The sequence below is a fragment of the Microcaecilia unicolor genome, chromosome 3 (genome assembly GCF_901765095.1).
Source record: "Microcaecilia unicolor chromosome 3, aMicUni1.1, whole genome shotgun sequence".
NCBI lineage: Eukaryota > Metazoa > Chordata > Amphibia > Gymnophiona > Siphonopidae > Microcaecilia > Microcaecilia unicolor.
The window spans coordinates 134,159,573-134,181,983 of record NC_044033.1 but is presented as its reverse complement, the minus strand read 5'-3'; the positions used below and the strand labels follow the sequence as shown (position 1 = coordinate 134,181,983).

Below are 22,411 nucleotides of genomic sequence, written 5' to 3'. Positions count from 1 at the left end.
AACAGGGTGAAGATGGCCACCCAAAAGGATGGCAACTATGGTCCACATCTCCCAAGCGTAAGGGAAAACCCTAAGGTCAAGTGTCTGCAGACACAATCCTCAGCACATGCTCTGCCCCGCAGACCAACCCAAAGGCCAAAGTTGGCTATAACCCTGAAAGACTGGGAAACCCTGGCAAAGAAGGGAGAACCATCACGGAAGTAGATACGTCCTCTCCCAGGGAACCACCTCCATGGCCACCATAGGCCCAGGCCCTAGGACAAAGAACGCTGAGGGTTGGATGGGATCCACCTCGCTTAATAGCATGCGCTACTGAGAGGGGACTCGCTCCCCCTGAGTGTTGACAGAAGGCTGACCCTCTGGCTGCTGCAGTGGCATGAGCCAGCCTCTCCCAAAAGGATCTCAAGTCCAAAGACTGCCGAAGTTGACCGAAGCTTCAGACACCTGCTCCTCCAGAGAGAGCAGACTACCACAGCAACAGCTGCAAACCACTGGAGCAGACTACCTGCAGCCGATGCAAAAACCACCGACTGCATCAACACAGCAGGAGCAGATACCATGGAAGCTGGCACCTCAACTCTCAGGAGAGGAGACAACGGGCACAGAAGGAGATATCTGTAACAGATTGCGAAACGGAGACCTGTATGAGAAAATCACCACTCCGAAGGGAGACTGCAAACAGTGGGAATCCCCAGCTGAAAACAACCCTCAAGAGGTGACCCTGGAGGTCAAAACCACTGGATTCTAGGAACGGAGACTGCCGTGGCCAAGGATAACCAGCATGGCCTGAAACGCCAATGAGAGAGCCCGCCAAGCAGGAAAGCCCAGGAGGCGTCTGAAACAGAAAACTGCTGTAGCTGTGAGGCCCAGGAGGTGACTACCACTTCAAAGAGAGCAGACCACCACAGTTAGAAGCCCAGGAGGCGTCTGCGACCCAGAAATTGAGAGACTGCTGCAGATGTGAAGATCAGGTGGCGACTGCTGCTATAAAAAGAGGAGACCGCCGTAGCTGTGAAGCCTAGGAGGTGTCGGCAACTCCCGAAGGGGAGACCGCCACAGCCGTGAAGCCCAGGAGGCATCTGTAACTCTGAAAAGGGGACTGCCACAACTGCGAAGCCTAGGATGCATCTGCCACTCCGAAGAGGAGACCGCCACAGCCTTGAAACCCCGGAAGAGCATGCACCTCCGAAGAGGAGACTCACAGCTGTGAAGCCCAGCAGGTGTCTACAACTCTGCAAAAAGGAGACTGCTGAGTCTGAGATGCGTCTACAACCTTGAAGAGAGGAGACTGCCATAGCTAGGAAATCTAGAAGATGTCAGACAAGTCTGAAGAGAGGAGACTGTCGTGGCAGTAAAGGCCAGGAGGTGTCTGTCCTTCCAAAGAGGAGAGAGTGCTGTGCCAGAAAAGTCCAGGAGCACCCACTTGTGAGAGAGAGAAGACAGATAAAGCCGTGAAGACCAGGAGCTATCTACAACTCCCCAGGAGAAGAGACTGCCTCAGGCTTGCCAACAAGATGCCTGCCATGCTGCAGTTAAACAGCTGAAACTGCCAAGACCCTCAGCACAAATCGCCCCAGGGGTGTAACAGGAAAATCTGCCATGCAGAATAAAAGTGGCTGCTGCAGCTGAAACACATGGGAAAAAGACCCCCCCCCCCCCCCGAGAGGAGGCAACTGCTGCCCCACTGAAGAGTAAGAGAAGACTACAAGACGAGACCACTGCGGCCTGCCGAAAATAGACTGCCTGTGGTCAGAAACCCCAGCATCAGAGAAGAAAGGCCTCTGAAGCTCCACTGACAAAGAGAAGACCGCAGTGGGGACAACCCCAAGAACCCAGAGCCCTAGCACGACCACCACAGCCTTAAGAGTGGCTGAAGAGAGAGAATCTGAGAAGGCGCTGACCCCTGCAGCAGCCCAAAGAGGAAGGCATGGGGATGACCTAAGAGCCTGAGGGCTCCCACAGCCTGACCCACCAGAAATGCAGACAGCCAACAAGTGCCAGGAAGTGTCAAGCATAGTTGATCCCAATACATGGGAAGTATAGGAAATCCAGTGTGTTACACAATCCTGTGGCACTAAAGAGAACTTGATTGAAAAAGGGACAAAAAGGAGAATTCAGCAGAGGCTGCTCCCACAGCTGAGCTTGAATTTCAGTGCGTTTAGCCAAAAAAAACGGCTCACTTGAAAGCTCTGTACATCATTTCTTATATGTAACACACATACTAAACACTATACATATAGTTAAATCCAAACAGGAGTGTGAAAACTTCAATAGAGATCCATATACACCCTTCTCCAATTCTGTTGACTGAAGAACTAATCAAAAAAATATGTCCACACAAAATTCAAATAATTATGTCCATACAAAATATATAAAAAGCACCAGAATGTTGTAGAGCAGAAAGGAGCAAACTTAACTTCTCCTACATTTGCACACAGCTATGGAACGCGATCCCAAAGACCAGAAAGACAACGCAAGATTTAACCATCTTTCGTAAACTACTGAAAACGGACCTATTCAAAAAAGCATACAACAAACAATCGTCCTAACTTCTAAACAACAACAACGAAGAATAAGACTGAAACGACATAATCACTGCCCAACACTATTACTCTCACCATAATACCGTCACCTGAGCAACTACATAAAGCCGACACCTACTACACAAGACCACAATGTATTCTTCTACCACATATATACACACTTGATTGTAAAACCACTAATTAACAAGTACGCAAGTACACAATGCATTTTTTGGAGGCCGTATCTTGCGAAGGATGTTAAAAAAATGGAAGCGGTGCAAAGAAAAGCTACGAGGATGGTATGGGATTTACGTTCCAAGACGTATGAAGAGAGTCTTGCTGACCTGAACATGTACACCCTGGAGGAAAGGAGGAACAGGGGTGATATGATACAGACGTTCAAATATTTGAAAGGTATTAATCCGCAAACGAATCTTTTCCGGAGATGGGAAGGCGGTAGAACGAGAGGACATGAAATGAGATTGAAGGGGGGCAGACTCAGGAAAGATATCAGGAAGTATTTTTTCACGGAGAGGGTGGTGGACGCTTGGAATGCCCTCCCGCGGGAGGTGGTGGAGATGAAAACGGTAACGGAGTTCAAACATGCGTGGGATGTGCATAGAGGAATCCTGTGCAGAAGGAATGGATCCTCAGAAGCTTAGCTGAAATTGGGTGGCGGAGCAGTTGGGGGGAAGAGGGGGTGGTGGTTGGGAGGCGAGGATAGGGGAGGGCAGACTTATACGGTCTGTACCAGAGCCGGTGATGGGAAGCGGGACTGGTGGTTGGGAGGCGGGAAATACTGCTGGGCAGACTTATATGGTCTGTGCCCTGAAAAGGACAGGTACAAATTCAAGGTAAGGTATACACATATGAGTTTGTCTTGGGCAGACTGGATGGACCATGCAGGTCTTTTTCTGCCGTCATCTACTATGTTACTATGTTACTATGATTGCAAAATCATGTGCATATCTGAAGTCCGGAAATGGCAATCGCCATAACGGCAAATGTAAGCCACATTGAGCCTGCAAATAGGTGGGAAAACATGGGATACAAATGCTACAAATAATAATAATAATAATATTTCCTCACTTTTTTCAATGTCTTCTCCAAAACGTCCAACAGGAATCCCTGTTTCAAAATTTTTCCTACTCCTGTTGTTTATGTATATTCAAGCATTAATGTATCCCTGTTGCACAGTGACAATGCATTTGGTCATGTTTAGCCTCATGCCATAGGTCATTATTCCTTTGTATTTGTGATAACATGTATTTGTACCTTATACATTTTTCTATCTTATCCTTTTAGATCATATTTTACCCTTTACATTTGTAAAATTTTGGAGTATGACACCACTATTGTTTTTTAGTAATTGTCTTTTGTTCATCACTGTGTTACCCTTTTCCGTAACAGGTATATACTCCAGCTCTTAAAGCACTGTTGTCCGGATTTTCCATATGCTCTTCTCTACCATTTCCACCTATATATCCACATTAGGGTAATCATTATGCAACTTCATTCACCCATGTATCCACACATTTACATGCATCTGCCACACCATCTCTACCATATTGCACTATATTTTTGTGCCACAGCATCTGTCACTCCATTTTCTAATTCAAACATAGAGTCACATCCTTCCCCATACATGCTTGTCCATTACCCTCAGGTGTTCGTCATTTCATATACATTTAAAACCACGTATATGTATATCTTGTATGCTTCACATTATTTATGTGTGTGCTATTTGTCTTTATCTGCACCCTGTGCATACACTTCATATGCTTCATCATTGCACCCTTCTGTTCCTTCCTTTGGGCCTGACCCCCCGCAACCGCGAACCATTTTAGTAATCACTCATGGTTTTACACTCTGCTTACGCGTGCACACAGCTCATTTCCAATTCTTCACATTTTTTGCCTTTAATACACTACTACAGATCACACACAACCAATGACATGCAGCACTTCTACACAAGCCACTTCACACAACCTTGTTCCATGGCACACATTTATAATTGTCTTTGCCGTTCTGGCACTTTTTTATGTTCTGTACATCTCTATCTGGAGCGGCTCAATCCACTACCTTTGTCATCTCAATATCTTCACGTGCGCTTCTTTTTATGTCTTGCGAAACCTTTTCAGAATAGCCTTTTTTTCACTGCATCAATATACACTTACCTCCTTCATGCTGTCTTCAATCAGTTTAGCGTGTATGCATCTTTTTTTTTTTTTTTTTGTGCCCATTTTACATTCCTTTTAAACCAGCACACACCTCAGTGTGATCTTTTACAGCTCTATAGCGACATTTAGAAGCGGCAATACTCACCATCATCACAAACGTCTTTTTAAATGTAAATTTTGATTTGAGAGTTATACATGTACCATCGCTACATATTTGGTTATATTTAGTTTGCTTCCTTCAACCTGTAGAGCCACTGCACACATCTTTTGGCACACTTCAAGCCTATGGAAGGCGCGATTTTCTGCTTTCCACTACTCTCAAACTGCACAGCCCTATTAAATTGACATTTTATGAATACGACCTGCATGCTCATTTCATTTTCAATTTTTCACTCCTAGACAGCCTGCACATTTTATGTCCATTCATGTACAGTATTCCACTTATTCCCTGTTCTTCCCTAGCACTTCACCCAGATGTGAACTACGTGCTTTTGGTGCTTCAGATGTCCTGCATTTCCCTAGGTTATGTTTGCGAGATGGTGCTCTCACTTCTTCACGTCCTTTCATTTTTTTTCACATCTTCTCATTTTTCTACAATCTTTTGTTTCCTATTACTTAGCACAGTAGAGCTCTACGCTTCACACTAAGCAATGCAACATTCCTGTTTGTTCATTTTCATTTTAATCTTTATTTTCTATTTCTTTCTTTCTACAGACAGTTCCTATAGTTGAACCATTTTGTGCTGCTCATCTCGTATTTACTACATTCTCTTCCCAGACCATTTCCTTCCAGAATCCTCAAACCGAGGATTCAGATTTTCAGACACAGACAACAAGTTCGGTTTATTTGCTACGTCTACATTTTTTTTTTTATTCATAGCTTTAACTGACATGGTGTAGTCTTAACAAGAGATTTTCATCTCAGAATCACTGGGTAGACCACTTTACTCTACAGTGATGTATCATTCTAGCTTCCCTACCACAGGAAATGTTTTTAGGGCTTGTTAGTAATGTTTCCGAAATATATATGTACATATATTTTCTACATTGTTTAGTATATTGATTCACCTTATGCAAGTTTATAGACTCTGTATTAGCAATGTTTTATATGTTTGTCCTCCTTTGAATTACTCTACATAGTGCCTCACATCCCTTTTAGTTGTCCTTTTACACATGCACATTGCAAAATTATTTTTAAACTCCTTCACATACGAATATTTATTTATTATACTCATTCTTAATACTCATGTTTTTATTCTTATTTTAAATGGTCATTTGTATGTTTTTATTTGTATTGTTTATTTACAGATTATTGTACAAATTTTTATATGGTATTGGTTCATATGCCTCTGTTTGTATCTATGCAGATTCCTGAAGAAGGCACCTTGTGGGCCGAAACATGGTACCTTGTTGAGTCATCCTTTATTAAAGTTTTTGACCTACGTCAAGCTGTATTGTAGAAAATTATTAGCATCATATCTGTTAGTTGAATGTTGTAATGCATTCTTATTAGGTGTATCATTTGTATTATGCTAATATTGTATTATATTTCTGGTATTTGAATTCCAGCGCTATTAAATGTGTATATTTTTGATACTGTTTCACGGTAGTTCTATTAGGTTTGTTTGCTGTTTTCAGATTTACCTCATCTATTGTATTTATGTTCATACTTGGTTATTTTGCTATTGTTTTTTTTATTTGCATGGTCTTTATTAGTTAAAACATATGATACAAAATACAGTACACGAAGCGTCGTGAACCTTATAACACGCTCCAGCTCAACATAAAGTACATCTATGTACATCAGTTCTAACTAGCAAAAGGAAACAAAGTATAACTTCAGTATTTTATAAACTTTTTAACAGTTCCAAGTCCCTGGCTCCCCCCTTCCCCCTGCCAAAATACTCCAACTGTCAAGACTCCATCCTCCGTCTCCGCTTACATTATGCGTAGATGATAGGTGGCACAGGATTTGAGAACCATTTATGTGTCTGGTTACGCCGCTCCGCTATGAGCCTCTCCATCTCGCAGACATACCTCAGCTTATGAAGCCATCTCGTTATTGGAGGAGTCGAAGACAAACTACCAGCAAGAAGCTATTACAATCCTAGCTGCACTTGTTGCATACCATATCAATACCTGCTGGTCATGTGAAAGGCTTGCCTCCTAGCTGAAAAAAGGAAAAAGGCAGGATTCCAAGGGATCAAGCACCCCAGCCACTTTTGCAATCTACTCTGTATCGATTTCAAGAAGGGCCTTATTTTCACACATGCCCACCAAACATGCCCCATGGTGCCTCTGACACCACAACCTCTTCAGCACAAACCTGACGATGCAGGATATATGCGCTGAAGGCACTCAAGAGTCAGGTACCACCTAAACAGCACCTTGACTGCATTTTCCTTGAAAGGTACATGAGAGGACACCCCCGCCGCCACCCGTTCTATCCTCTCCCACTCAGCCTCTGCCAGCTTTAGACCCAGCTCCCTCTGCCAGCCTCTTCTGTGAAGAGTGTACCGCGGAGTTTGCAATCTGATACAGTTGTATAAACAAGAAATTAAACCACTTGTTGCAGGCCCCTCACATGCTTCTTCCATAGATAACTTCTTCCGGGTTTCACGTTTGTGACTGCTTTCCATGTGGGTGCCCTCCTCGCCCGCTGGTGGCCAGAACTGGTGGCTGCTATGGACTGTTTTCTGCTATCTTCCATGTTCCAGACTTCAGAGAGTCCGGTCCGGATTTTCCACGTTGCCAGACTTGCTCTGCTGGTTTGTCCTTGAACAGCAACCTTACTTGGCTGGTGATTGCTGCAGCTGAGTGTCAGCAGCTGATGGGCTAATTAGCTTCTGTGAGCCTTGCTTGCTTTGCCTTGGTATCAAAGGTCATCCATGAGTTCCTGTTGGTTTGTTGGAGGTCCTGCTCTGGAAGTTTCCTGTGTGTTTGACCCTGCCTGTTCCTGGACCTGGACTTTGCTTGCTACCTGCCTTTGACCCTTTGCCTGGACCTGGACTTTGACTTTGCTTTCCGCCTGCCTATAAGACTCTGGTTAGTTTATGGATTACCCGTGTTTGCTGCCTGCCCTTTTGACCTTGCTGTGCTACTGGATAATGTTTACTGTCTACTATTAAAGCCTCTTCTAGTTATATTCTGTGGTTCCTGCCTGTTGTGTTCAGCACTGCTTTCTGCTTGGGTGACTTGCCTGCCGCTCCTCGGCAGTGGCCCAAAGGCTCACAAACCTAGTTCCTGCTTTATAAACGTGACACCGGGATAGCACCTCCCGAACTGCCCTCGTACTAAGGAAATGGGACAATTGAAGATATGCAAATTCGTCCCTCCCCACCACTGGGAACCTGGCCACGGCCTCATGAAATGACAGCAATGATTCACCCTCAAACAATTGTCCCCATGTTCTCAAACCCTCACCATACCATCTAGTGAATACTCCTCTTTCAGTCCCAGGGTAGAACAATGGATTATAAGCTAAAGGTGACAGACGTGATAACACATACCTTTTCCGTGGAAAAAAACTGTCCCAATAGGAAAGAGTTATGTGTATGGAAGGACACAATCCCTTCCCAAGTGATCTGAACGAGCTTGAAAGCCACACAAGTGTCCCGAGAGGTCTTGGGCCTACAGAGTATTGCTCTAAATGCACCCACTGTCTCAGGGTAGTCCTTGAACCATTCAATTGCTGCACGCTCGTGAGCTGCTCGATAATACCAGGCCAGGTTGGGGACCCCCAGCCCTCCCCACCTCCTGCCTTGATATAGAAAGGAGCGCGATAACCGTGGGAGTTTTCCCGCCCATATGAAGCGGACAATACGATCTTGCAAGTTCACAAGGAACTTTCTGGGCAGCGTTATTGGAAGGACTTGAAATAAATACAGCAGGCACGGCAACACATTCATCTTTACTGTGGCTATTCTGCCAAACCAAGAGAACTCCAGGTCCCCCCACCTTTCCAAGTCAGCAGAGATAACTCTAGCCATTCCTTTGTAGTTTGCTGTAAAAAGGTCAGAACGTTTAGCCGTTAAATTCACTCCCAAGTAGCGAATTCCCTTGGTGGCCCACCAAAAGGCGAAAGAGGATTTTAAGGATTCCACCAACTCCTCAGGAAGGGTTACATTCAAAGCCTCAGATTTCGTCATATTCACTTTAAAGCCTGATACTACCAAATATTCATTGATAGCTCGCAGAAGACTGGGGAAAGTAACCAGAGGGTGCATAACAAATAGCACGTCATCTGCGAACAGAGCCATTTTACGCTCTCTCCCTGCTATGGTAACTCCAGAGATATACAGGCTCGATCGTACCCTTGAAGCAAAAGGTTCCATAGCCATGGCAAACAGTAATGGGGACAGTGGGCAACCCTGTCGAGTACCTCTATGTAGCGTAAACATTTCAGAGTTGCCCCTATTTACTCTCGCGCACGCTTTAGGGGAGTCATAAAAGACTTGAATCCAGCCGCAGAAGCGCGGTCCTATCCCAAAAGCTTCCATCACCTTATTTCCTTAGGGTGTGTGTATTTTGCCCTGGTCCAAACTGCTGGGGGGTAGGGAGGAGGAAGAGGCTGAAATGGGGGGGTTTCATCAATTTATGCTACTCTAACCGCTTCTGAAAGAAAGAAAGAAATCCCCATTGTTTTCTATGGAAGACTCATATCCAAATTACTTGAAGTTTCTGGTTTTCAAACTTTCCAATAATTCCCATTCTTTTTCATTGTAACAGATTTAGGCCCTGTTTACTAAGGTGTACTAGTGTTTTTAGCGCTCACTAAAATTAGCGCATGCAAAACTCTAGTGCACATATAGTGCGGCTTAGTAAACGGGGCCCTTAATTTCTTTGTCCCCTCTTTATTTTTCCCTCAGACAGACTGATCCAGACCCCTTTTACACCAGTTCTTTCATAGAAACATAAAACAGTATGGACAGATGAAGACCATATGGCCTATCCAGTCTGCCCATCCGTACCATCTGTTCTCCAGTACAGTATTCCATAAAATTGTTCATCTGCTTTACAAAAACTTATTGGATACACTTCAACTAAGACAACCAGCAAGAGAGATCCAAGAGTAACTTTGTCAGATGAATTTGAAGATTGCCAGTGTTTCAGGCTGCTAATATTATATTTAGGTGCAAAAGAAGTAATTCCTCTCCTTTGTAATATATAAAAAAAAAAGTTGAATTGCTGTAGTGGTAAAGAAGAATGGCTGAGCAACAGAAGATAGTGCTCAGTCAGTGCTTCAAATTTTTGAGTAGGCTTTCTGAATTGGGCATTAATCAACCCTCCTTATGAGGTTAATTCTTCAGCTGGCACTCTAGTACATAAGAGCACATAGGAGAAAATATGTGATCAAAATATATATATATATATTTTTTTTTTTTAGCAAAGCTGCTTTCTTCAAGAGTCAGTATTAGAAATGTAAGTCTTTAAACTGTATAGGTTATGATGCTCAGCAGGTGGATGGGTTTGGTTGTAACTAGGTAAAGGAATGTCTGCAGGGATGCATCTATATTGCTGATGGATGAATGAACCACTGAATCTATTTAAAGGAGAGGAGTTGTCAGCCAAAGAGTTGGGCAGCTATAGTAAGGTTGACAGCTGAGGAAGTATAACAATGAGTATGGACCTTACTATTTCAGTTCTACTAGGCTGTTGACAGGGGCAGGACTAAGCAAAGGAGAACTATTACAGTGGAAAGTCCCTGCACTGTGGGGAGCCAGAAGAAATGTTGGGGCAGGAGTTGGGCCCAGTTCTATAGAACACTGGCAGTTGTAGGAGTCATGGTCTCAATCTTCCTCTTCTGCCCCTCAGTGACTGTACCGCTTCTGAAACTGCTGCTCCTGTGGCTTTGATCCCCCTATCATCTCTCATCTAACATTGCCATGCCAGTGTCTGTCTTCCCTTCTTCCCAACACCCACAGATAATGCCCCAGAGATCTTTTCTTTCTTTACTGTAACCCCCACCACCACGGCACAGTATGTATTTGGTCAGATTTGATCTTTTTCCTTGATTGACCAGATTGATTCCTGGGTGCTTAAAATTCTGTGCTTGCTACTTGCATTAAAGAGCACGGAGGAGTCTGGAGTAAGAAGGTAAAGAGGAGAAGATAAGTCTAGTGGAAGGGGGGAGAGAGGCTGGTGGAGGGATAAACAGATGGAGTGGAAAAAGTAGCTGGAGGAGAAAAGAGCAAAAATAAAGGAAAATAAGCAACAACCCCCCACCCTCAAAAAAAAAAAAAAAAAAAAAAAAGACAAAACCACAAGTAACAAATACTTGAAAGATTCTACTACCTTGGCTCCTAACTTTTGGTAGATGTCCAAGTTCACTGAATATTTTTTTCAGCTCTGCTTCATTGTCCTTAGTCCAAGAACACTTCTTCATTCATCTTAAGGCAAAACTGACCAGACAACCTGCGAAGAAGCCATTGTGGAGAAAGCAGTTGTCAACCTTTACTCCAGTCCCAAGGAGGGTCCTGTAGCATGCCAAGAAGTGATCACCCTATTCAAAAGCAGCACCTAGCTGCTGATGAATGCCCGTGGATGGGTGACCAAAGGGGAGTGCTCCATTGGAAACCCAGTGGAGTTGGAGGAACTTTTTGTGGATTGGAAATGATTGCAGAGCAACCGCTACTCACAGTAGTTAAGAAGAAAGTTTAATGTGAGAGATGTACTGCAACCTAAGGTTTCTAGTACATCAGACCAGATGGTGTAACATCTAACTTAGCATGGGATTGCTCATTTCTAGGGGTTATGATTTGATAGGATATGCTGGAGTGGAGGATGTTTCCGTGATTGCCCTTGTCCTGGTCTACATCTGTGGAGGAGCAGCCTAGCAGTTAGAGCACCAGGCAGACCACTAGTACAGCCAGGTTCAAATCCTGCTGCTGCTCCTTGTAAGCTTGAGTAAGGGGTTCATTTTCAAAGCACTTAGACTTACAAAAAGTTCCATTGGTTACTATGGAACTTTGTAAGTCTAAGTGCTTTGAAAACACACCTCTGTCACCTGTTGCCCCAGGTACAGAATTTAATTGTATGCCCTCTGGAGACAGGGAAATGTGCTGTTGCTCTCAACCCAGACCTCAGGCACACCCAGCCAGTTGGGTTTTCAAGATATCCATAATGAATATATATATTTAAGTAGTATACTATGCTGTACTTTTTATTGTTAATATTTTTTCACTGCTGTATTGTCTATTGCTTATGTTTGATTTATTTTGTTATATTTGTACCCTGCACTTTCCCACTCATGGCAGGCTCAATGCGGCTTACATGGGGCAATGGAGGGTTAAGTGACTTGCCCAGAGTCACAAGGAGCTGCCTGTGTCTGAAGTGGGAATCGAACTCAGTTCCTCAGGACCAAAGTCCACCACCCTAACCACTAGGCCACTCCTCCACTGTTGCTACTATTTGAGATTCTACATGGAATGATGCTATGCCACCAATGTGGCCGCGCAGGCTTCTGCTTCTGTGAGTCTGACGTCCTGCATGTACGTGCAGGACGTCAGACTCACAGAAACAGAAGCCTGCGCAGCCCTTCTACATGGAATGTTGCTAGTGGAATAGCAACATTCCATGTAGAATCTCCAATAGTAGCAACATTCCATGTAGAATCTCCAGTAGTATCTATTTTATTTTTGTTACATTTGTACCCCGTGCTTTCCCACTATTTTATTTTTGTTACATTTGTACCCCGTGCTTTCCCACTCATGGCAGGCTCAATGCGGCTTACATGGGGCAATGGAGGGTTAAGTGACTTGCCCAGAGTCACAAGGAGCTGCCTGTGCCTGAAGTGGGAATCGAACTCAGTTCCTCAGGACCAAAGTCCACCACCCTAACCACTAGGCCACTCCTCCACTCTTTTTACTGTACACCATCTTGAGTGAATTATTTCAAAAAGGCAGTAAATAAATCCAAATAAATAGATTTGCATGTACTGCCTCAACATGTCATATATGTGCATTTTGGATATCCTAAAAACGTGACTGGCTGGGTGTTCAAAATGGATTGGGTTGAGAAACACTGATCTAATGTACCTAAATGTAACTTGCCTTGAGCCTACTACTGACAAAAGTGTGAGCTAAGTTCAAATAAGTAAATGTATGAGTCAGGTTCTGGGAAGAGTGCTTTTGTCTAGGAATGTAAAAGGACCGATCTGGGAAGGAGAAGCTGTGGGAAGCAGTGAACCATGAGTGTTGGCACAGTTAGCCCCAAATGTTTCCATCTTAAGTTCTGGGGGAAATAGAATGACAGTTCTAACACTGGTAAAGCCTTCTATGTTTAGGGTTGAATGTGTACTTCCTTGGGAGTGTGCCGCTACTTAAAATATGTAACCACCTTAGGAAGAAGGGAGTAAATGATATTGAGTGCTCCACTTCCATTTAGAGAGAGGTTTCTCATTGGGAGAATTAATGTTGTCTGGGAATTTGGCTGGTCCCAGTCTTTTTTTTCCATGTTCCATAAGTCAACCTTACAATTCTTTTCCAGGTTGGCCTTTCCATTTCTTCTCTCACCTCTTTGTCTTTTTCTTTTCCTTCTCTACATCTGTTTGGCACTGATCTTTTGTTTTATGTCCCCACTATCAAATAGCTGTGTATAGAGCTGCCAAGTGATCCAGTTACAGAAGGGACATTTTTCAACCAGTCCTAGTGTGAACTCGCATCCCAAATCAATGTGGGATTTGCAGTCCCTGATTCTACCCATCAAAATCTGTGCTGCAGTACATCCAAAATGACTTAAGAAAATGCACTCAGACCCCTGCAGGGTTGCTAATTTGAAGGTATCGGGGATGTGCATTTTCAAATACAGCGAATGATACATAACTGTAGCAGGTGTTCTCCGAGGACAGCAGGCTGATTGTTCTCATGACTGGGTAGACATCCACGGCAGCCCCCATCAACCGGAAGAAAAGTCTTGCGGGAGGTAGCACACGCAGGGCATGCCCACTGCGCATGCGCGGCCATCTTCCCGCCCGTGCGCTCCCGCTCAGTTAAATGACAAGCAAAGGATTTGTGGCATTTAATTCAATATAAATGAGCCTGTCAGTGCAGGTGCAAGTTTCTTCAACAACAAGTATGTTTACAATGGTTTCCACCCTGTTTTTTAGTTTACTTGAACACAGTTTTATAACATAGTGTTTAAAGAAAACTTCTTTAGCCAGTTAGACTTGGCCAATTATGATTGGTGAACCCTGTTGCAAGGCAGAATTGTTTGTTTCATTGCCCAATTGTATGCTTCTGGTACCTCCTGGCTCCTGAGTGTCTGTTGCTAGGCTTACTTTGATGCCTACAGTTCACTAAGAGGTCAAACTGTAGCAAGGGTGAAGAAACACCAGCAACAGACACTCAGACGCCTTGCAACAGGGTCCACCAATCATAATTGGCCAAGTCGGTCATCCTAACTGACTGCAGTTTTCTTTAAACCTGTTATGAAACCTGGCCTCATCCTTCCACATCCTAAAAAACATTCTTGTTTTTCAGTTTTCTTGAATACAGTTTTATAACATAATGTGTTCTTTATTTTAAAAAAATTGGTGCTTTTTGAAAGAATCACTTTTACTACACTTGTATCAAGGGTGTAGTGAAGAAATCACAGGCTGCTGCCCGCAAACATTTGAGGGCATTTTTGCAATCCTTATATGAAGAGACTCCAAAATGAAAACTACATATTCTGATAGAAGGAAATCTGCTCTTTCTAATGGTGCTAAAAGAAAGAATATTGAAGCTGGCCCACTGGAGATCAAGGGCATCAAAGATAGGCCAAAATGGGCAAAAATGATTTTTATACCAACTTTGATCGCTTATTGTTGCAGGAATTACCACTATTGTTAGCAGAATCTGTGGTACTTCAGAAGTCAAACAGCACACACCAGAATGAGAGAGAAGTCTTCTTTATTTGCCAGCAAACAAAGTAGGACATCAGCACTAAGTCTCTTCTTCTCTTTCTCAGCTCTCTGTGTCTTGTGGCTTCTGTCTCAGCTCCTTCTCTTCTTCTTCTGCCGTAAGCTGCTTCTGCTCCCAGTTATATACAGTTTTTAAACCCCTCTAGCCCCCCTTTCTCACCAGATGGTAAAGAATAGATTGATTACCCTGTCTGAACCAATCATCTCTACACATATATTCAAAATATCAGTTACATAGGTTTGAGATATTTCCTAAACTGACCTATGACCTGGGGCCTCTCACACTAGACATTGTGGCACCTATCTCTTGCATTTTATTATGATCAAATTCTCAGGTTCCCAGCTAACTTCATACTAACTGGGTTCTGGCATTCATTAAGGGGTCAAGGGCCAATCTTACTTAATGATACACATACATTTATTACTACTTTCAGAAAACCAGTCCTTCACTTAGCTATAATTAATCAAGACTTTCCCTGACCTCTTTCACCTATTAGCTTCATACACAGAACTCGCTAGGACTGTGGATAATTCAAACCAGATGATGGCAGACAAAGCTTCACTTGAAAAGTCAGCCACTAATGTAACACTGAATTAAAAGATATTCTACATAGAAATAGAACTTACTAATTACACAGAATAAAACATATTCTAAAATAAGCAGAAATCAGAATTCCTTATAAGACAAAATCTAACTCATCTAGAATATCTATATCTACTCTATTTCCTTCTAACCAGCATTCAATCTAATCCTTTTAAAACTACAGTATGCCTGGCTCATAATGGTATCCAGATGTGGTAAATAATACCTATGAACAGTCCATCACTCAAAAAGAGACAAAAAGTTTCATTTCTCACTGACCTTTCTAACCTCTTAGTCTAGCAAAAGTTAGACATTTGAGTAATTAAAAACAGATGGCATTCTTCCATCACTTTACAGGACTGAAAAGTTACCAAATTAATCTGATTTCTTTTGCCCAAGCTGCCTCATTATAATTTTTCAACCACTTGAAGGAAAGTGCTGCAAATTGGAATGCCTCATTACAGCCGTGCATTTAGTACACCTACCAAAAATCAACCTGAAAGGCCAACTAGTTTAGAAACTATAGCAGCCTCAACATCGCTGTAAATTGATTTTTGCCGTTTTGTTTTGGCAAAGTTTGAGCCTAAACCATTCAGAAAGTTAAGAGGACTAGGAACATGGGATTTTGCCAGTTCATTAAGCCCTAAAAGTAGTGCAGGTTCTCCAAATATCCCCCTTGTACTACTAAAACTTCCAGTTTTACAGCTTCTGGAAGTTGGCCCAAAATGTCATTTTTGCTCAGGCGACATTTTGCAACCCTTTACTTGAGGTCCCCTAGAACCTCCAATTTTTAGTCTTTTGAACTAAAATTTTGCACAGCTTAGTTTTTTTTTATCATAAAGAAACTATGTACCAAATTTCATCAAAATCTGAGATGGTGAGGTGGGGACCCCTGGTCCACTTGACACAGAATGACTCAATGGCAAGTGTCAAGACTACTTTTATTGAACTCTCTCAGCTTGGTTCTTAGGAGAGAAAGTTGATAAATTTTAGTGCTGTGGACTCTGACCCTGAGAGGGTTAATATTAAGATTCAATCCAAGGGACAATCATTAAAGACCTTCTGGAAAATTATCTTACCTTTAATCTGATACTCTTGAATTTTCTCTTTCACATTTCAACAAGAGGCTGTTTATATCGAGAAAAATTTAAGCCCGTAGACACACTCCTATTTCTAGAGCTTATGTTCCTGGCTGTTTGAGAAGGTTAGGGGAGAAGTCTGGGTTCTCTTGATATGACCACCACTCTTGAGATCTCTATAGAAGATTAGGCATGAGGTCATGGAACCTGCATTTCGACTCGGGACCTGGACGGGCACCTCACAGGACATTTGTTGTCTTGCACCACTCAGGGATTTCACGCTTTTTGCACCCTTGCAATTTGAAGTCACGGCGACAGAAAGACTAACATAAGAGCATAACATAAGAATAGCCATACTGGGTCAGACCAATGGCCCATGTAGTTCAGTATCCTGCTTCTAACAGTGCCCAATCCAGGTCACAAGTTCCTGGCAGAAACCCAGTTAGTAGCAGCATTCCATGCTACCAGTCTCGGGGCAAGTAGTAGCTTCCCCCATGTCCATCTCAATACCAGACTATGGACTTTTCCTCCAGGAACTTGTCCAAACCTTTTTTAAACCTAGATACACTAACTGCTGTTACCACAACTTCCAGCAGCAAGTTCCAGAGTTTTAACTATTCTTTGAGTGAAAACATATTTCCTCCTATTTGTTTTAAACTTATTTCCATGCAATTTCATTGTGTCCCCTGGCCTTTGCACTTTTTGAAATCATGAAAAATTGACTAACTTTTACCTATTCTACACCACTTAGGATTTTATAGACCTTAATCATATCCCCCCGCGGCTGTCTCTTTTCCAATCTGAAGAGCCCTAACCTCTTTAGCCTTTCCTTTATATGGGAGGAGTTCCATCCCCTTTATTATTTTAGTGACTCTTCTTTGAACCTTTTCTAATACTTCTATATCTTTTGAGATGCAATGACCAGAATTGAACACAGTACTCAAGGTGAGTTCGCACCATGGCGCTGTACATAGGCATTGTAATATTCTTGGTCATATTTTGCATCCCTTTGCTAATAATTCCAGCATCTTGTTTGTTTTTTTGCCTGCCGCTGCCACACACTGGGCAGAAGATCTCGGCGTACAGTCTATAATGACACCTAGATCTTTTTCTTGAGTGCTGACTCCTAAGGTGGACCCTAGCTTCATGTAACTATGATGATTATTCTTTCCAGCGTGTATCACTTTGCATTTCTCCACATTAAACTTCATCTGCCTTTTGAATGCCCAGTTTTCCAGTTTCCTAAGGTCTTCTTGCAATTTTCACAATCTGCTTGTGTTTTGACAGCTTTGAATAGTTTTGTGTCATCTGCAAATTTAATCACCTCGCTTGTTCCGATTTCCAGATTGTTTATAAATATGTTAAATAACACTGGTCCCGGTACAGATTTCTGCGGCACTCCAATATTCACGCTCTTCCATTGAGGAAAATGGCCATTTAACCGTACCCTCTATTTTCTGTACAATAACCAATTCCTAATCCACAGACAGATATTGCTTCCTATCCTATTACTTTTTTATTTTCTCAGGAGTTTCTCTTTGTCATAAGCTTTCTGAAAATCTAGATAGCACTACATCAGACAGCCTCATCTTTATCCACATGTTTATTCATGCCTTCAGAGAAGTGAAGCAAATTGGTGAGGCAAGACTTCGCTTGGCTGAATCCATGCTGACTCTGTCTCATTAAACTATGTTCGTGCTTCGTAAGCTTATTTCTATGTGTTCTGTAGTTTGAGTTCTGCTATAGAAAAATGCTCTATTAATGGTCTGTTTTTATAGAGAGATGAGTTTGAAATTGAATTTTGGAGACCCTGAAATGCCAAGTGGTGTCTTCCTTGTTGTTTTTCTGTAAAACAAAACAAAAACACACACACTCACAGAAGATTAGGCATGAGGTGATTCAAATGTGCCAGAGAGCCTTGGCTGCGGGGAGAGCTTCATTCTCAGATTTCTTTGGAAGTGTTTTGTCAGATTCACAGATGGAAGAATTTATATATATATATTTTTTTGGTATATTAAACAGCATGTGAATTTAGTACACTGTTAGCGTACAGCTGTAGTAAAAGTTAGCATTCTGACTTGATGCCTACTTAGTACATATATTAAGGAGTAGCCTAGTGCATTTGGAATGACAGCCAGGGAAGCCAGGTTCAAATCCTTTTACTGTTCCTTATAATTCTGAACAAGTCACCTAACTAACCATGGTCTCGGGTGGAAACAATAGATTGAGGCATCCAGGGACAGAAAAATATCTAGTGCAACTGAACATAACTCACTTTGAATTACTGCTGAAAAAGGTATGAGCTAAATCTGAATATATAGTTTGAAATGGGGTAAGAAATTGGCATGGACTAAGTTTGTGAGTTAGTTCACAGTAAATTGATCACATTTTACTGTTATCATGGCGGATAGCACAGATCTCTTAGTGCTACTCAGTAGCATGGATGTACTGGTAGTTTCCTTTGCATTAACCTCATGGGCAGGACTCCAACAACTGCTGCATAGGCATTTCAATTATCGTGCAGTAACTTGGGCACTTTCCACAGAGTAATTGCAAAGCGTTAGCAAAAGGGCTCTGTAGAGGCCTATTTGTGGAAACATTTTAAAAACTGGCCATTATAATAAGTGTTAATGCACATTCACATTAAAAATCAGTTGTTAATCATATAATAATGAATGGAGCCTATTCTCGATAGTGTGTTAACTGTGCATTTCTTGTCCAGCTGCATGATCCTGTAGCAGTTGGATTGTATCCTCTTCCTTCTACAGATGGAGGTAGAGAAGCTGACACTTCCCAGTGACATCAGCAGTATAAGGGTTGGTACTCTGAGGATAACTGCCGTATTTTCTCTGTCTCCAACAAATGGTGAATTGTATGGGCCTGTGCACCTGGTCCTCAGCCTGCACAGCTGGAAGCTAGGCCAAGGCTGCACCGCTTGGTAGAGTAACTGCTTTGCTCCTAGGTTCCTAGTTCATAGACAGGACCTGACTATCACAAAATATAGTATTATAAATATAGGCAGTAGGTGAAGTAGATCCCATAATGAGAAGCTCTTGGGGACCATTTTGATTAAGTGTCAGTTCAGTTCAGAAATACATTACCTGGAATCAAGTGATCCATTTGGAATAAAATGGGGAATTCTGCACAAAAAAAAATTGCAAATAAAGTGTGCGGGATTTTCAGAATTTTCATTTAAAAAAACATTTTTTTTGTGCAGAATTGCCCCAGGAGGTATATAATGGAAAGATGGATATTAGCCAGCTTGTTTAGGCTAGCCCACAAGCCATGGAAGCCTGATACTTAAAGCTGTTTAAATCTGAATGATTTGATGATGAGATTTAATGTAAACATTTGTTTAAAAAACAGCTCTAATAAAACCCAGCTGCAAAGCCAAAATGCTACATGTCCTGTATGTAAAGCTAAGAATAACCTTTTCTTAGCATCGCCTACACGGTTCTGAAAGAATGGGTTGTCATCCCTTTCTACCAGCAGATAGAGGTAGAGAAAACTGAATTCTACTAGTGACGTCAATGTATAAATTGTGGTGCTCCCTATTTTCTCTTGACATCGATGTATAAACTGTGGTGCTCCCTATTTTCTTGAGGAGATAGGTTATCTTTAGTGTTCTGTCCATGGTTTAGCTCTCTACTCTGCTGGCTGCTGCCATAATACGTGGTTGAACCTAATGGCTTCTCCCAGATTCATAGTCCCTGACAGTATCTGGTCAAGCATGAAGTTTGGTTCTGCAGCCCCCCGTTGCATTTTAGTGCCACTGGGTGAGACTCCGGCTTGATACCACCAACTTGTCTCCCCTCCCCCCCCCCCCCCCCCCCTCACAAACCCCACTTTCCTATGCACTCTGTTTAGGAGAGTCCCGATGAGCTCCTGCAGCTCCCAGGTGCTTAATTTGGCCCAAATTGCCCTGGTCAGCCTTATTCCCTATTATTCTTCCATCTATGAGACCCGGTGGATGGAGCCTTTTTAACTGCCACCACAGCTTTAAAGCTGTTATAAAAAAAAAAAAAAAAGAGCAGGCCAGAACTGGGAAATCTTACTTGTGGTTAAGACCACTGTACTCTCTAGTACAAGCCATAAGCCTTGTAGATTACCTTGGCTTCGTTTACTTCTTTCTTGTCTGACTGCTCCTTCTGTACCCACCCCTTTTTCTCCTTCTGCAGCATTTCCTCTTTAGTGCGGATTCCCAAAGGGCTCTTTCCTTTCCCTTTTATTATTTAACATCTTTCTGAGCCCTTTAGCAAAACTTTTATGAGACTACAGCATCTGTGTGTGTTGTCTTTGCACTAAATGAAAAATGAGATATAATAGGCATCTCTGAGACCTTGTGGAAGGATGATAACCAGTGGGACACTGTCATGTCAGGCTACAAATTATATCATAGTGGTGGGGTGGATTGAATTGGTGGAGGGGGTAGCATTTTATGTTAAGGAGGACCTTGAACAAATAGATTGAAAATTTTGCAGGAAACAAAACACATCTTGGAATCCCTATGGGTTGAAATTCCATGTGTAAAGGGGGAAAGGATAGTGATAGGAGTGCACTACCATCCTCCTGACCGAATCGAAAAGAGGCACTTGGTGTCTTGCAGCAATACAAAGGAAGCACCAGAGCAGACACTATCAAATCCAAAGAATCATTATTAGAACAAACCCGACGTGGCCACATTTCGCCAGTAAGGCTGCCTCAGCAGTAAAAACTAAAACAGCTAGCCAGGGACCCACAGTGCTTTGACCTGGTAGTAAAACTGAGCATCCAAGATGACTTCAGCACTTTCTCAATGGCAGATGGCACAGAAGCTGCCTCTTCTGTCTTTGTAAGAGAAGGGGCAGCTTTTGTGCTACCTGCCATTGTCATGTGCAGGTCCTACTCACAGCCTTTCATCTGAAGGTGGTACCTTCAGTTGAGGGCCCATATATGTCTGCTCCAGAGAATGTTGTTCTTTCATTGGACCTCTTGGTTCCAGGAGTTTGATGCTCATCGCCCCCTTCCAGGGAGTCTTCGGTGGAATCTGGCTTTTGGCTTTGTGGGACAAGCCCTGCTTTATGCTCAAGGGGGTTGCTGTAGACACCCCTGAGTGAACCTCCAGGGGTGTGGAGCCCACTGCTTGAGTTCGGTTGCACAAGGTCAGTGGTCCTGATTAAAAGTGTCATGGTCCATCAGTCAACTAGAGGCAAAGGACGATCACCTAGTGCTATGGGAATTTATCCCCCTCTTGAAGGGAAAGATGATCTAGTTGATATCAGACAGGCCAACCTTGTTGGTCTAGACTGGTCTAGCAGGACTCAAGGAAAGGAAATTAACAGGTATAAATAAACCTCACTTTTTCAGTTGCTGTTAATGTGTACAAATGCTGAACCGTTTTGTACTGTGGTACAAGTTTACATTATTGAATATGTATTTATACTGATCAACTTTTTACTTTTCAGGGCAATGAGGCAAGTTATCCGTTGGAAATGTGCTCACACTGTAAGTCACTTGTCAAGTTTCCTCATTTCATGTATCCTTTTTAAATTACCTTTAGTTTTTAAGTTAAATGTTCTCATATTTTCTCTCTAAGCATTTGGGAGAGTCTTTGCTATCTTTTTGTTTATAGTCTGTTAAAGATTTACATTGACATATACTAGTAAAAACAGACATAAATGTGCATGTATTGCCATCAATTTATTTAGACACCTGTACTGAACGTTACATACCTGAAGCATGATGTGCTAATTTTGTTCTTTATAAATGTTTGACAGTATTTGGTATTAAGATTATGCAAAATACATAATGTTTCAAGTGCCACCCACAAGATTGTTTTATGACAGTAAGCTTTGTTTTGCTTTTTCTCTTTCATATAAGATTTTTTGTTTATGGTCTGTTAAAGGTTTTCATTGACCAGTACTAGAAATAAAAACAGACATAAGTGTGTATCTATTGCCATCAATTTATTTGACTGGCTTTTTCAATTTATAGCTTTGTATATAGGCCATGCGTCGATAAATTTTCATTGACTCTGACTCTAGGAGCCAGCCCCCAAACTTAGGAGCTAGTGGCTGAAACCACTTTTGTTTCCCCTTCACCCCACACCCAAAGTGAAATTGAAGTGTGTGTGTTGGAGGGGGTGGAAGGAGAATCTCCTCTATTATC

General features: G+C 42.4%; 1 protein-coding gene across 2 annotated transcripts in view; it reads left to right on the top strand.

Moving 5' to 3' along the window:
* The window catches only part of PPP3R1 (protein phosphatase 3 regulatory subunit B, alpha), an 83,442-nt gene that overhangs the window by 21,530 nt on the left and 39,501 nt on the right, over nt 1-22,411 (top strand). The window contains exons 1-5 of one of the 2 annotated variants that reach the window (XM_030196378.1): nt 478-481; nt 6,788-6,797; nt 16,484-16,490; nt 19,260-19,264; nt 21,708-21,748. In XM_030196378.1, the coding sequence (XP_030052238.1) occupies nt 19,263-19,264; nt 21,708-21,748 (43 nt within the window). In that variant the 5' untranslated portion in view covers nt 478-481; nt 6,788-6,797; nt 16,484-16,490; nt 19,260-19,262. Of the gene's footprint in view, nt 1-477; nt 482-6,787; nt 6,798-16,483; nt 16,491-19,259; nt 19,265-21,707; nt 21,749-22,411 lie in introns of those variants that run through there. The other variant, XM_030196377.1, reaches the window with a different exon arrangement.